The sequence below is a fragment of the Cyprinus carpio genome, chromosome B18 (assembly GCF_018340385.1).
Source record: "Cyprinus carpio isolate SPL01 chromosome B18, ASM1834038v1, whole genome shotgun sequence".
Taxonomy (NCBI): Eukaryota; Metazoa; Chordata; class Actinopteri; order Cypriniformes; family Cyprinidae; genus Cyprinus; species Cyprinus carpio.
In genome coordinates this window covers 17994170-18008589 of record NC_056614.1, presented here as the reverse complement: position 1 = coordinate 18008589, position 14420 = coordinate 17994170, and the positions used below count along the sequence as shown (strand labels likewise).

General features: G+C 39.3%; 1 protein-coding gene across 1 annotated transcript; it reads left to right on the top strand.

The window, feature by feature from the left end:
- The first annotated feature begins 727 nt into the window (after positions 1 to 727).
- Positions 728 to 12692, top strand: n4bp1 (nedd4 binding protein 1). The gene is made up of 7 exons (XM_019096181.2): positions 728 to 1270; positions 3614 to 5136; positions 9193 to 9323; positions 9398 to 9494; positions 9976 to 10083; positions 11071 to 11172; positions 11301 to 12692. The coding sequence occupies exons 1-7, from the start codon at positions 962 to 964 to the stop codon at positions 11605 to 11607; spliced, it is 2577 nt and encodes an 858-aa protein (XP_018951726.1). The 5' UTR covers positions 728 to 961; the 3' UTR covers positions 11608 to 12692.
- The last annotated feature ends 1728 nt before the right edge of the window (positions 12693 to 14420 follow it).

Genomic DNA, 14420 nt, shown 5'->3' with positions numbered 1-14420 from the left:
CTTCTGGATCATGTGTTTTTATCCTTGGACACATTGATTACACAAACATAAACATTTGCAGGGAATTTCCTGGGAATGAAGAGAGATTAGAACAGGGGCCCAGAACATTCCTTCCTCTTCTCAAGGGCACAAGGCCATCAGGTCTTTTGAGAGATGAAGATACCACAGCTGCAAAACTTGTAATGAGAAGCAAGGAAAAGATGCAAGACAGAGAGCAGCTAATGAAGCACAGACATAACAAATGCTAAAGGAACATTTCATATACTACAGTTAAAAAAAAAAAAAAAGTTTTAATCCCATGATTGTGTATAAAAATAAGATGATAAAGAATAATGTAATTGCACAATTGTGTCAGTTATCTTCTTTAATTATAAAATATTTAATTTTGTATTTAATGATTGATAATAATAAGAGCCATTATTAATATAAATAATTATATTTTATAATATTACAGTTTTTTCAAATAAATGAAGCCTTTATGAACATAAAAAAAAAAAAAAAAAAAAAAAAAGCATAATTATTCCAAACGTCTTACCGGTAGTGTGTGAATCTGAATTAATCAGATTTACTATTTCTTAGTATTTGCAGTATCTTATGATCATGCTAACCAGCATAATTTCACAATACTATTTTTATTTTCAATGTAGTGTTGTACGTTGGCGTAAACAATGGTTGCCCCGTGCAACAGACTCTTATCTGTAATCAAAGCGATGACATCTCAGCAAACGTCGTCGTCTGTTGATGACGTGCGCGGGGTTTTCCGGGTGCGACGGCTTGAGATGTAGGCTAGCAGGCTAAACGAGAGTAACGTCAAAACACAGATACTACAGCGCTGTTGACTAACGTCAGGAGTCAGCGGGTGGGAAGCGAACATGAAGGGGGTAAACGATTCATTTTACAAGGGGTGTTTCTGAAAGTGAAGTCGCCGTGATCTACATAGATTGATTTAGCTAAAAATAAAATGTCAACAACGCGGCCCCTCCTCGAGATGAAGCGAATCACCGAGGCAACCTGCACAGAGCCGCCGGGAGGCAGGCAGTCCCCGACCGCCAGCAGAACGCAGTCCGAGCCGCTCACCGTAGACGAGTTCACGGTACACGAGGACAAGCAGACAGAGCTCAGATGCAGCAAACCGAAGGTCGAACAGGTTTTCCAAGTGACATTCACCATTATTGGGCTCTTGGATCACACAGGAGCCCACGGAAGTAAGGCTTCCAGACAGATCTGGCTCCAGCTGAAAGGAAAAAAGGAGAACGTGTCTAAAGCGAAGGTAAATGAAAGTAAAAAACAAAAACATTTATCTTAAACAATGTTGTTGCTTGTTTTTTGACTGTCAGAAGGAAAACTGACGAACTTAACGTAACTGAAGTTGCAACGTAATAGCTGGAGGAAGCTGATGTCAGAATGAACAACATGTTTGTCTTTATTTGACATTTAAACAAAGGCCTGTGGTAAGCTGTAGACACGTTTGTGTCTCGCTGTCTTCGCAAAAACGATTTGATCAATCTTTTATTTCGCCTACTGAGATAACGTTCATTGTCAAACAACTTCAAAAAGGACTGATATGTAACATACTCATTTTCAGATCGAATACTGTACTTTTTGAAGTTTTTTGTTTGTTCTGGTCAAGTTTGTTTTAAAGAAATTGAGAAATCGGTGTGGAGTGGAAGTCTGGAGATTACAGAGCACTTTGAAACTCTGTCACTTTGCTCCACTCACATATGCTGATCCAGACCAGTTTTAAATCTTTACCTTTCTTTGGTGATACACAAAATATGATGCTTTGGGTCTAGAAGATGAACAGCTACAATTTGGCCAGTTTTTGAAAGATACATAAGGTAATTGATATTATTTGCTTGTTTATAGTAGAAAAGTAATATCACACTTACAATCATAATGTAGTATTGAGCATCAGCATGGCTGTGATTCACACTTGTGAATCACATTGGCCAAATCCCAGCTGTGCTGATACTCAGTACAACAGCCCAACTGTAAGTGATATTGCTTGAGTAACCTATCACAATTCTGCTTATTATGTCATTTGGGAATAACTGTTGCCAAACCACACAGATCCATTACAGCTAGTGCAAAAGGATTGTGTTTCGGTGGATTTCATAATGTCTCAGCAGACAGAAACGCATTAGTAAGCTTTCACACACAGTTATAGATGATCCAATACTGTACATTTTGACATAGACATAGTTTCCCGTTAAAGTGGTGGCGAAAAAATTAGTTACTAAGACAGCAACAAACAGCGTGGTTTTTCACTAAACACTTGTGGCGTCATCGCCTAGTTCTGACATGCCATTGTTTGCAATTCTACTCAGATCCAATAAGGAAATTATAACCATCAGTGCCAGTAAACCTGGAATATCCTTATTGTTAAGCCATAAAACGGAAACCACTCAGTGGATGTATTTCGCCACCACGTGCACTTCCTCTTTGTCAAAATATTTTGAATATTTCTAATACTTTTTCACAGGTATAAATTTTATAACCACAAAACTAAATTGTCAAGGAATTTTCTGTGAAATCACATTGACAGGCGAAAATCTCTTGTCTCCACATCTCAGTGACTTTTGAATATCTTTTGCCGTTTGAATTAAAATAACAGATAGGAGCTGGTATCTGCTTTTCATCCAAACTGTGTCATGAATTTTCTCATGAGTCTTTGACAGAGATCTGATTGCTTAGTCAGGAGAAGACGGGAGGCCCCCAGTGTATTTCACTTTCGGTTTTAGTTACTACTCAGAGTAGTGGCTTTTAACCTGGTGTCATTACTGGTACTGAATATGAGTATTTCTTTTACCGTAACTTGCTCGCTCAGATCAAAGAAATAAAAAGTTCAGCAAAAATGTCGTAGAATGGTCCTCCCCAAGGGGTTCCTGTGTTGTTGTTTCTTTCAAACTAGTAGGCTTACCCACTCACTCAAAGCCACTCAGTCATGCCAATATCATGTCTTTTAAGTTAAAGAAACTCCAAAGAAGCCCAGTCATCCACATTTTTTTTAAGCATATTATTGTTATTTTTTTAAATTTAATACTTTTAGGGCTGGACAATTTGGGAAAATAAAGTTATTCTGATGAAAATAGTGATTACTATTTGAAATTATATATATTTAAATATATAATAAAATATATATACTATTTAAAATGTGCTGTATACTGTATATGTACTATTTATCAATTAATTATCAATTAATGATACTTAAGAATCTAATACTTCTATAATATTAATATAATACTTTATCTTATACTCAGTTTTGGAACATTGCATGATGTAAAACATAGTAGCTCTGTGTGTCTACATTTCTGTGCGGTGTCATGCTTGCTTACTTGGGTATGTATTCACACTTTCATCGATATGATAATGGGCATGTGGAATCTCCGTAGAAAGATGATGTAGCTCTTGGTCATTTGGTCCCTCAAGGCAAATCATATGTGTATTCTATTTTAAAATAATGAAATCAGTTTGACTTGTTTTTCTTCCGAGAAGAATTATTCTAGAGTGGTATGCTTGTGTTATCATGTTTCCCTACTCTTTCTAGAAGTGAAATTTTCTATCTTTCACAATGTATGTGTTGTAATCCAGTCTTGCTGTGATTGTTTTGCAGGAGTATGTGAAAGGCCTGTGTGACCCAGAGCTTCAGAAGGAAGAATGGTACCCGGTGGATATGCACTGCATTTTTGCTGGTGCCCGTGGGCTCTTTTTAGACCGGCTGCTTAGAGACACAAGTGCAGAGGTCCAAGTACTGGAGCCGGGTCGTCTGAGGTTGAGCGGGTGCGCGGAGGCCGTCGTCATGGCTCAAAGTCGTGTTCAACAGTTTGTCGCCCTCTTTCAGGAGAAGCGAAGCTTGCCGGCTGACAGAGAACCCTTGGTTAAGCGCACCTTTAAGAATTTTGTGGAGGACCGGGCTGATAAATATGCCATGGAGTTGCTTTTGCTACCCAGTGCCCTCAAAGAGGAACTTTTGGGCTTGGCCCAAAGCCCCACACAGCCTATAGCTATCATAGACCTTGAGCAGGACCGCTCCCAGACTAGCACACCCGTAACAGACCTCTCCAAACGTATCCTGGACACCACTTTTGAGGATAAAACCGCATGTCCTGCGACCACTCCTGATGTTATGCCCGGTCTGAATGGTCGGCCTTGCAACAAGCGTCGGTCCTCAGAAAGCGAGCAGAGGGACACTAAGAGGCAATACTCATTAGAGAGGAGAGAAGAGGAGCAGTTGGAAGAGCGACAGCGAGAGCCAAGCCAAACTTGGACAGTTACGTCTGCGAAAGGGACGCTAGCAGCTAGTGAATCGACAAATGAAAGTGAGGCAGTGAGTCCCGAGACTAACTTACGCTGTCTTGTTAACTTCTTCCGAACCATGGGCTACCAGCAGGAGGTGGTAGAGCGGGTGGTGCGTGAGACGGGGCAGACAGAGGACACGTTTTTACTTCTGGAACGAATTGTGGAAGAGACTCAGAAGAGCCAGGGAGCACAGCGCACTTCTCGCACGCCCGACCCGTCCCCCTGTGCAAATGCCTCGTCCACCTCTACCTGCGTCAGGCTCAAAGAGAAGGAACGGGCACAGATGAGAGCTCTCGCAGAGATCAAGTGCAAAGAAAACATTAGACCTCCTAGCACTAACGGCATAGGTCAGAAGAACCAGACAAGCAGTGTGCCACTAGCTTCTACCACTCTTAAAAGAAGCAATGGTGCACAGAATGACTTGGGTGAAGTGATCATCATTGATGACGATGATAACGACTTCACAGAGATAGAGAGGAAGCCCCAAATGGCTGTACTTGATTTGAAGTCAGAGTCCCGATTTGACTACTTGCCCCGTGGTAGCTCTCAAACAATGGTTCCAGTGCGGATGGAGAGTGTGACCAATCTCCGCAGCTCCTCTCAAGGCCCTCCTCTCCGGAGCACCGACACACGACCAGGATGCTCTTACCAGACGCTCCCTGGAAGGGCACCTTTACCTCGCTCTGAGACACATAGCACCTCTAAACCAGCACCCCTCACCGGCATTTCTCGTTTCCAGCAGTCCCTGAGAACCCCCTACCAACTAGTCCTACAAAATGAACAGGGCTGCCCTGATCTGTGCCACATCATCATCGATGGGAGCAATGTGGCAATGGCGTAAGTCTCCATCAGATTGTATAATTTTGGGGGGCAGTGACATTTCATGTTAGGGCTAGGGTTAGGGTAAGGTTAGGGTTAGGGTTAAATTTGGTGTGCGTTTTAAAGCTCGAATAAACTGCAAAACTTTTGCCCAGATTTTTGTTCCAATTTGCAGAAAAAATTAGTTGGTGTTAGTCACTGAAAGTCATAGGCAGTCTGCAGATTCTGAGCAGTTGGAGTTGACAGATTTCACAGAAATTTGCATAGTGTACAGTGGGACTTTTTTTTTAGCTTTAGACTATGATTCCATCCAGTTTGCGAATACCAGATGTTTAATATTTTAGTTTGCTTTGTTCAGAACAATTGGAGGGTCATTGCTGAAAGTAGTTTAGACTCAACCATTTAGTTAATGATGCCCCAGTTTTTCTTGGTAAACATATCCAAAGTCAGCAAGTGTATGATGCCTGGTGTTTTAAAATCTATTCAGATTTTAGTTGTGTAGTGTATCCATCCTTTACTCATCCTCATCATTTTTGGTGATTTTATTTATTTGACATTAACTTGCAATAACCATTTACACAAAAACCAAATTTAAAATTTCAAAAGTCTCCCCACTCTGTCAGTTCCAAATTGTAATGGCAGATTTGTCAATGAATAGTCAATATTTCTTTTTGTTGTGTAAAATAAAACTAATTTATTATCATTTAATTTTATTATATATAATGGCATTTAAAATGGGCATCAGCCACCCAGCTTTCTAGATTCCAGCCATTTCTAGATTCCAGAAACATTTTAGTTTATTTGGTTGACAGCCCAAGTTACTGTGAAACTCCCAAAGTTACCAAAAAGCACTATAAATATAGCTTGTTGAACATAATTTGAAAGCACAAAAGTTTTGTGTGAAGAACAGACTGAATTTTCTGTCAGTATCAACAAATTTTCAGCCCTTTCCTCACACAGTCGATCATGTAGGTTGAAGACTTGAAGGGGGCTTGACAGATCCTTGTCACTGCTGCCTTCCTTGTTTGAACATTTTGAACATTCTTCAAAATTTCTCTTCGTGTCGTTTGGGAGAATGAAAATCATGATGATTAGCAAATGATCTATGCATTCAGTATTTGGAGTTCAGCATTTGAATAATGCTTGTACTGTGAAACCATTGTAAAGGACAGGTGTGATTGATGCTTTTTTTGGAGACAGTTTGAGGGAGTGTGAAAATGTTGGTGGTGTTGACTCTGTTAATGCCCATAAAGGTTAAAGTAAGTCACTTCCAGTAAGCTCTGTGTGTGTATATGAACTGTAGTATGTAAGTGTTTGTGTTTGAAAACCTAAAACCAGGTGCAACCCCCTTTTTCCTTTCTTCATAACAGAATCTGTCTTTCTCACCCACACCCCCCCTTCCGCTCTCCCTCCCACGTAAAAGGCAACCTCTTTTGTGGGTCTCTCCCCTTGTCAGCCCCCTATTTTGCCCTTTAAATGGCTTACCGGAGGTGACTGCACTTCTTAGAAGTACTAGTATGGAAACTGAGGTGTTATACAGGGTTGAAGAGAAGAATATCTTTTTAGACCCTACTAGTGAAGTCTAATTGAGGAGGAAAAGGTATATATCGTGGGATAAGGTGTCAGGTGGGATTTTTTTTTTATACCATAAGAACATTACCTCAACAAAATACGTGGGCATATACTAGAAAGACCTGAAACATAGTGTATTCTTGAGTTTTTAAGAATGCTCCCACTCAAATGATAGCAAGAAACTAAAGGGGTATGTGTAATGCGAAGGTTGTCCTCAGCTACTCAAGAAAACAAAGTCATTTGGAAAGTTAAGGACTGTTGCAGAATGCTCATACCTCAACTAATTATACTAAATTATCCATGCAGAGCACTGAACAGTCAGTCTATCACATGTTCAGCCAGTCTTGAAGGCAACAGCTCACACAGGGTTTCTCATGGCTGATTTGTATGCTTGCGTGATATTTGAGATCTGAATCCTCAGGTAAATTCTTGTTGCCATAGCAGCCCAAATATGAAGTTACCAAGAACCGCTGCCACAGCTGATAGGAAGGATGTCAATATCTTGCAGTTGAAGAAGTCAATGTGAAGGAGAGGTCAGAGGTCATGGACTGAAACTGGTGCAGCGTATGTACAGTTCCTGATCCTGCTGTAATGATGTTGCTTTGGCCTGGCACGTATCCAGGATGTTGTTACAGTTTCATTTCTCATTTCACTTTTCTCAAGTAGTATTGTTTTGAAAAGAAAGGTTCCTCACACCGATTTAATGCACGCACTTGTGCTACTTCTGACAATAGAACAAATGGATATGATCATTTACATTGGCGCATCCAGTGTTGCACACAGTGCAATGAAGATTGTCCCCAGTGTAGTCACATGGTCAGTCTGTACTGACAGTCAACAGTCATTTCGGACAAAGGACTACCTTTACAGCTCAATTCTTGAAGTCTCTTACCTGTCCTGTCAGTGCAAGATAATCAGGTCAGAGTCTACAGTCACTGGATAAGATCTTCATATGGATGAGTTAAGAGGTAAACCACATGGGTTTTTATTTGGTGTTTTTTGTCAGAAATACAAGGGAGAAATGAAAGGTTTTTTTGCATATTTAGCAATTTACATTTCCAGACTGGGAAAGTTATCAGACTTTTTACGTCAGCGGTCGTTGATTTAGTAACACTTCCTGTTTAAAATAACTTTCTCTCTTAGAGGGAACTTCCCCGTGACCCCTCTGTGGTTCAGTTTGTGTGTCTCAGTTTGGGTGTGTGTTGACGGCTGCACATCTGTATGCATGTGTCATTTTGTCTAAGCATTCTGAATGGATGGAGATGTGCGTCTATTTTTGCACCCTTTTGCGTCAGTTGCATCTCAATCGAGATTTGCCGAGGTAAAAGGAAGTATATTGCTAACCACTGTTCTCAAATGCATTTGCATATGTACTTATCTCTCTATCAGTGGTATCAGATGCATTGTGAAATTGAATGCAGAGCTGTTTCCTGATTGAGCAAATTGATAATCAGTAGGGAACTTTTGTCTTTAGTTATTTAACCAGCCCTCTAGGTGAATTTAGTATGTTTGAATGTGAATGTATTACACCTCTTATACCTTTTACTGTATAAAGAAATGTATTGTATACTGCCCAAGCGGCAACCTCCAGCTCTCTCTCGTGAAGCCAACAAGAAAATGACTAAAACTGCAATTCATCGACTGGCCGCTAGAGCCTGTCTCCAAAAGGGAGTCAATCCCATAGACTCCCAATGTTAAAATGCCCAACTTTACAGCAATACATGTTTACAGCCTGGTACAAAAAATGATTTTGGTCTATATGGCTAATTTTGCCCTTCATGACAAGTGTGAGGGAGGTGATTTTTTTTATAACTCAACCGTTTAAATTTTATAAAGCCTTAAAGTTCTGCATTATTAAGGGCGTGGCAACTTGAGTGACAGGTGGATTGCCGCTTTGTGGCTTTACCAACCAGCTCCCGTCTTTTTGCCCATTTTTAATGATCCGGGAGTGTTGCGAGGTGACACGCTGCCAAGACGCCCGGCTCCGCCTACTTTGAGCTTCAAAAACGCTCTTCAGAAAATGACGGTTGACATCATGTTTTTATACAGTCTATGATACTGCCTAGTATTTAAAAATTGTGAAAACAGAATGCATTGATAAATGTTTAAAAAACAGCAGTTACACTATTTCCAAATTACCTCACTACATTTAATTTTAAACTGGCATCCATTTATCATCTTAGTAATGTAGAATTCTTATTCCAGTTCTGTCAAATATGAGTCTAGAATGAGATTAAAAACAACTAGTGGTTTATTTATGGCTGCACATCCACAAGTGGAAAGTGAAGTGGAAACATTGTGTTGCATTGTGGGCTACAGTATCCCACTCAGTGCACTACACGTTGACAAAAGCAGTAGGTGCTCCAAGCCTTTCTTGTGCACAGAAATTGGTCATACAGTGCACAATGTATGTCTAGATACTGCTAAAATTGTGTAAGTAGTTTGATAGTATGCTGTTCTAAACTGGTTATGACCTTTGACCTCCCTATTTGCTGTCACTAGGCATGGACTCCATCGAATATTTTCCTGTCGTGGGATCGCCATCGCTGTAGAGGCTTTCTGGCGCAGAGGGCACAGAGAAATCACTGTCTTTGTTCCTCAGTGGAGACAGAAAAAGGACCCCAACATCACTGGTAGGAGCTCAGTTTCCTTCTGTCGTTAGAACAGCAATATGGATTTGGAGTCAAAATGTGATCTATTGTTACAGAACAACACTTTCTGAATCAACTGGAAAACCTGCGACTGCTATCTTTCACCCCGTCTAGAGAAGTGTGTGGACAGAGAATTTCCTCCCATGATGACAGGTACGAGATTCAGCTGGATCTAGAATTTTTTTTCTGTCTGTTCCTTAGATTCATTTGTGTATTGATTTTCGAGAATGTTTCTGGAAATCACACAAATGTACGTAAAATGTGTATAAAAGATGTCTACACACAAAATAGAGATGGGACATCGAAAAGTGCCATTTCCCATGCACACATCAGTTTACAAAAAATACATTTGATGTAAAAATATGCGCAATGCATATTGTCTTTTGTATCGGCACAGACATATATTTACAGTGTGTGTTGTCTTTTTTCCTATCTGGATGCCGATATGAATATGGAAATTATATGCAGATGAGGTCATGCATAATAAAAACAGGTTTTGTGTGTTACGGTTATTTCAAGAGCAAATGGGTAGAATTACAAAATCTGAGAACGTTGAGGATGAAATCTGCACCATGTTTTATACGTGCCCTAGGTTTTTGTCTATGCCCTGCTTGATCTTTGACCTTCTTCACAGGTTCCTGCTTCATCTGGCTGAGAAGACAGGAGGGGTCATTGTCACCAATGACAACCTGAGGGACTTTGTGAACCAGTCAGAAGCGTGGAGAAGGATTATTCAGGAGAGGTAAGAAGAACAAGATGTCCAGAAGACCAGCAATAACTTTTTTCTAATCTTAATAAGACACTACCATTCCTAAGTTTGGGGTCAGTAAGAAAGAAATTATTACTTTTATTTAGCAGGGACATATTAAACTTATCTGAACTGACAGTGAAGACATTTAAAAAAAATTTTTTTTACAAAAGTATATATACTACACTACCACTCAAACGGTTTTGAACAGTAAGATTTTTAATGTTTTTTTTTTGTTTAATTGTCTTCTGCTCACCAAGCAGAATGCATTTATTTAATCCAAAATATAGCAAAAACAGGAATATTGTGAATTATTTTTACTACTTAAAATAACTGCTTTCTATTTGAATATATTTTAAAATGTAATTTATTTCAGTCATCAAAGCTAAATTTTCAGCATCATTACTCAAGTCTTCATTTTCACATTAACCCAAATCATTCTAATATGCTGATTTGCTGTTCAAGAAACATTTTTATAATTATTATCAATATTTAAAGCAGTTGAGTACTTTGAGATTTTTTTCAGGATTCTTTGATGAATAGAAAAATCCAAAGATCAGCATTTATCTGAAATAAAAAGCTTTTGTAACATTATACACTATACCATTCAAAAGCATGGGGGGGATTATAGAAATTAATACTTTTATTTAGCAAGTATGCTTTAATTTGATTAAAAAAAAAAAGTGATGATAAAGATTTATATTGTTACAAAAGATTTCTGTTTTAGATGAACGCTGTTCTCTATTCATCAAATAGAGTAATCAGAATATTAGGATGATTTCTGAAGGATCACAGCTTTGAAATCACAGGAATAAATTACTTATTCAAATTGAAAACAGTTATTTATATAGTATAGTAAAACAAAAAAAAACAAAAAATAATTACTGACACCAAATATTTAAACGGTAGTTTTTTTGGGTGGTAGTGTTTTGTGCTCAGTTAACATTTGTTCAGATTCAGAGCTCTTTTTATGGATTTTAGACTCTTACAGTTCACCTTTGTAGAAGACCACTTTATGATCCCAGATGACCCACTTGGAAAGAATGGACCTCACCTAGACGAGTTTCTATTTAAAGACCGTCGGTGAGTTCAAAATTACACATTTTTGCTTAAAAAAAATACCCAGCAGTGGGTATCACACATTTCTAGTCTCATCTGTTACTCCAAGCAGTAGAAAGCTGTCCCCTTATGACTTTTCTGTCTTCTCACAGAGGTAGTCCCATAATGGCCCCACCGAGGACAGACATTCGGGCAACCCCATTAGTATACGCCTCGGCAGCGCAGTCCACAGCACATCCCTCTTCCCCTACCCACTGGCCACACTCCGCACCTTCAGACTGGCACCTTCCTCGACCATCCCCTTCTCCACCTCCACAGCGGTCACCCTTAGAAACCACAGAGCTCAAAAGGAAGTTGTACGACATCTTTCCTGACCAAAAGCAGCGTATCGACCGTATCCTCAGTGACAACCCATATATGAGGGACCTGAATGCTCTGTCTGGCCTTTTGCTGGGCTGACAAACTTTTACACCCAAAACTGCAGTTTCCAGTCTCTTGTGCATGGAGGTCACAGGATTTTTTGTATTATTAAAGAATACCATGATTGAAAAGCGCTGCTACGAGCTTTTGTTTGTTCAAGGGACTTTGTTCAAGCATTTATTTGGTCCGTCAGCTAATTTACATCATGATAGCCGGAGCCCTCCGATCGACTGCAAGCACAAAAATCTAAGTTATAAATTGTTTAAGCGCTTTAAATATACAAGAATGTACAGTCCAAATGGCATATATTTTATGTAAATATTTGTGAAGGATAATCTTCCTTTCCTGTAAGTTATCCATTCAGAAATCTTTATTCTTAAAGGTGTTCCAGCTACACAGTTGTTCTGAACTGACTTTGTTTTAATTACTGCTGAAGGACAATTTTGATTTGCAGTTTTTGATATGATTGTGCTTTTTTCTGTTTTTGTAAATATTGACATTTTTGAGCCAAACGAGTACTAGTTTCCAGTCACTCAAAGTGCCCTACTGAAGTGCCCTATCATCTGCTTGCAGGAGAAAATTGCTCATTTCCTGTTCACTAATTTTAGTTCCCGTTAACTTTGGTGATGGTGACAAAATGGTATGCTGTTTCTAGGAATCCCTGGAGACCCCCTTATCACCCAAGACTGTTGTGAAAGTCACCATCTTTTAATAGCAAACAGGAAATGAGAGCCGCCATTGATGTAAACCTTTGTCCCAGTTACGACCATCAGAGGGTGCTGTGGGATTGCTAGCCCATACCAAACTCATGTAATGGAGCACATGAGCAAATTGCAATGCATAGTTGAAATTCATTGTTTTCTGTTAAAGCATCTTATTGGCACTAAAGTGAATTTTCACTGTTATTGTTAATGCATCAGCCTTTCCCTGTCTCTGAAATATGTGTAGCGTTGGACATTGTGAATTGGTATTCAATTTTGGGAATGAAAATGCATAGGCGTTAAACCCACGGAAGCGTCACAGACTCTGCAGGCACTGTGGGTATCTCACAGTATGGCTGCTGAAAACCTTTTGCTTTTTCTGGAAGGCAGCGTTAATAAAGGCCAATTATGTGTTTATCAGGACTTCTGTGGTCTGTGCTTGTTTTTTGGTCTCATTTTGACACATCAAACACAGTTAGAATGAACTATGGTTTCTGCAGTCATTAAAAGGTCATTAATTTGCCTTTTCACAAATTCTTGTGGTCTTAAATCTTAAATCAGAGCAGAAAGTCATGGCATTAAATGTTGCAAACATTGTTAAAAGTAAATATCTTCCTCTGTGTTTGTTTGCTTTTCTAGTACAAATATCTAAACATCCATAAATCAAGATACATTTACTTCAGAAGCAAAAGTATGCAAATTTGTTTTTTTTGTTTTTAATTTTTCTGAGCCCAGTGACAGATAGTTGTTCTGGTTTTAGCTAACCAACTGTACCTTACAGCTGTATGCTATTGCCATATGGACATTACTTTGACACACTCACCTTTATCCGATAACACATTACTTCCTGATTGTACCACTGAAGCATACACTTTTTATGAAGCTGCTTTGAAACGTGAAAAGCGCTATAGAAATCCATTTGAATTGTATAGAATTGAACTGACAGTAGGGGGCGACATCGCAGTGTTTTTTAGGTCTGAGCCCATACAAATGCACTAGTCTTTTCTACGCGGTAGTCACACTATGCTTTCACTACTTTTTTTCCCCTCTCTCTTGAACCAACATCTTTGAATATATTCCAGATAATCCTTTTCCTTACCCCATTTAGAGTGTAGATAAATTTCAAAACAGTTGAATGACAGCAAAGATTCTTACGAAACTAGTTTTTGGCAGTGATAGAGTAGGGGTGTCCCTGACTGTCCTTCCTTTGTGACCTCACATGGCTCAGGTTCTCTAAAGTTGTGTAAGATGAGCAAACTAAAACCTAGCCCATTATGCAAATCCTGCAGCACGCCTTCGCGAAATTTGACTGGTCAACAGAAAGCTGTTACAATGTTTCAGGGGAAAAATAGTCTTGACTTTTGTGAAAGCATATAGAGGAATGTTTAAGACATTATGCATATGAGCTCTCACTGTTTAGGAGCAGTGAGTTTTTTAACTTTTAATATGTTCCCTTTGTTCATTTGGTCTCTTTTTATCTGTATCTATTTAAATGGTACTTACTTTCAGCATACGTTTGTAATCAGGTTTAAGCATACAAATATTAGCCACTGTTAAGTCATGTCATGAGTGAAAAAGTGTTTAAAAAAAAAAATAAGGGCTCGACTGGGGAAGCCTTGGTAGCGCGGTTCCCAGATCTAAATAGTTCTGTTTCCCATCTGTTCCCATTCTGTCGCTTTTTCTGTCGAGCACAGCAAGAAAAAACGTTCTTTGTTCAGTCATGGGCGGGCGGTTCAAATGCCATCAACATTCCAGAAAAGCTCAGCATTCTCAGGAACAGGATTTCTCCTCCCCAGTTGCTTGCTTCCCTAAACCTACTGAAATTTCTACCATCTCCTTTAATCTCCATCTCCTTTTTCTCACCATTTAGTTGGATGGCATGCTTACATAACTTGTCAAAGTAATCCCTACCAGCCCTCCCCCACTGTCCTGTACCCACTGGTTTAAGCTCAACCAGCAATGATGGGAGCACTAATATCTGCTGGGATTATCAGTGAGGAAGCCATGTAGCCTTTAATCTTTAACCATAAACATGCCACCATAAGGATCTTAATTGCACATAAAGAAAGCAAGATTGACTGAACAGAAGATCAGAAGAGATCAGCAAGTCATTCATAAGTCGCACAAGTATGCATGGAAACTTTTGGTTCT

Excerpts from the sequence above, each read along its gene's own strand:
- n4bp1 (XM_019096181.2), top strand. The coding sequence starts at position 962 with ATGTCAACAACGCGGCCCCTCCTCGAGATGAAGCGAATCACCGAGGCA. Across the intron at positions 1,271-3,613 it reads AGAACGTGTCTAAAGCGAAG|GAGTATGTGAAAGGCCTGTG; the intron begins GTAAATGAAAGT and ends ATTGTTTTGCAG. Across the intron at positions 11,173-11,300 it reads TTTCTATTTAAAGACCGTCG|AGGTAGTCCCATAATGGCCC; the intron begins GTGAGTTCAAAA and ends GTCTTCTCACAG.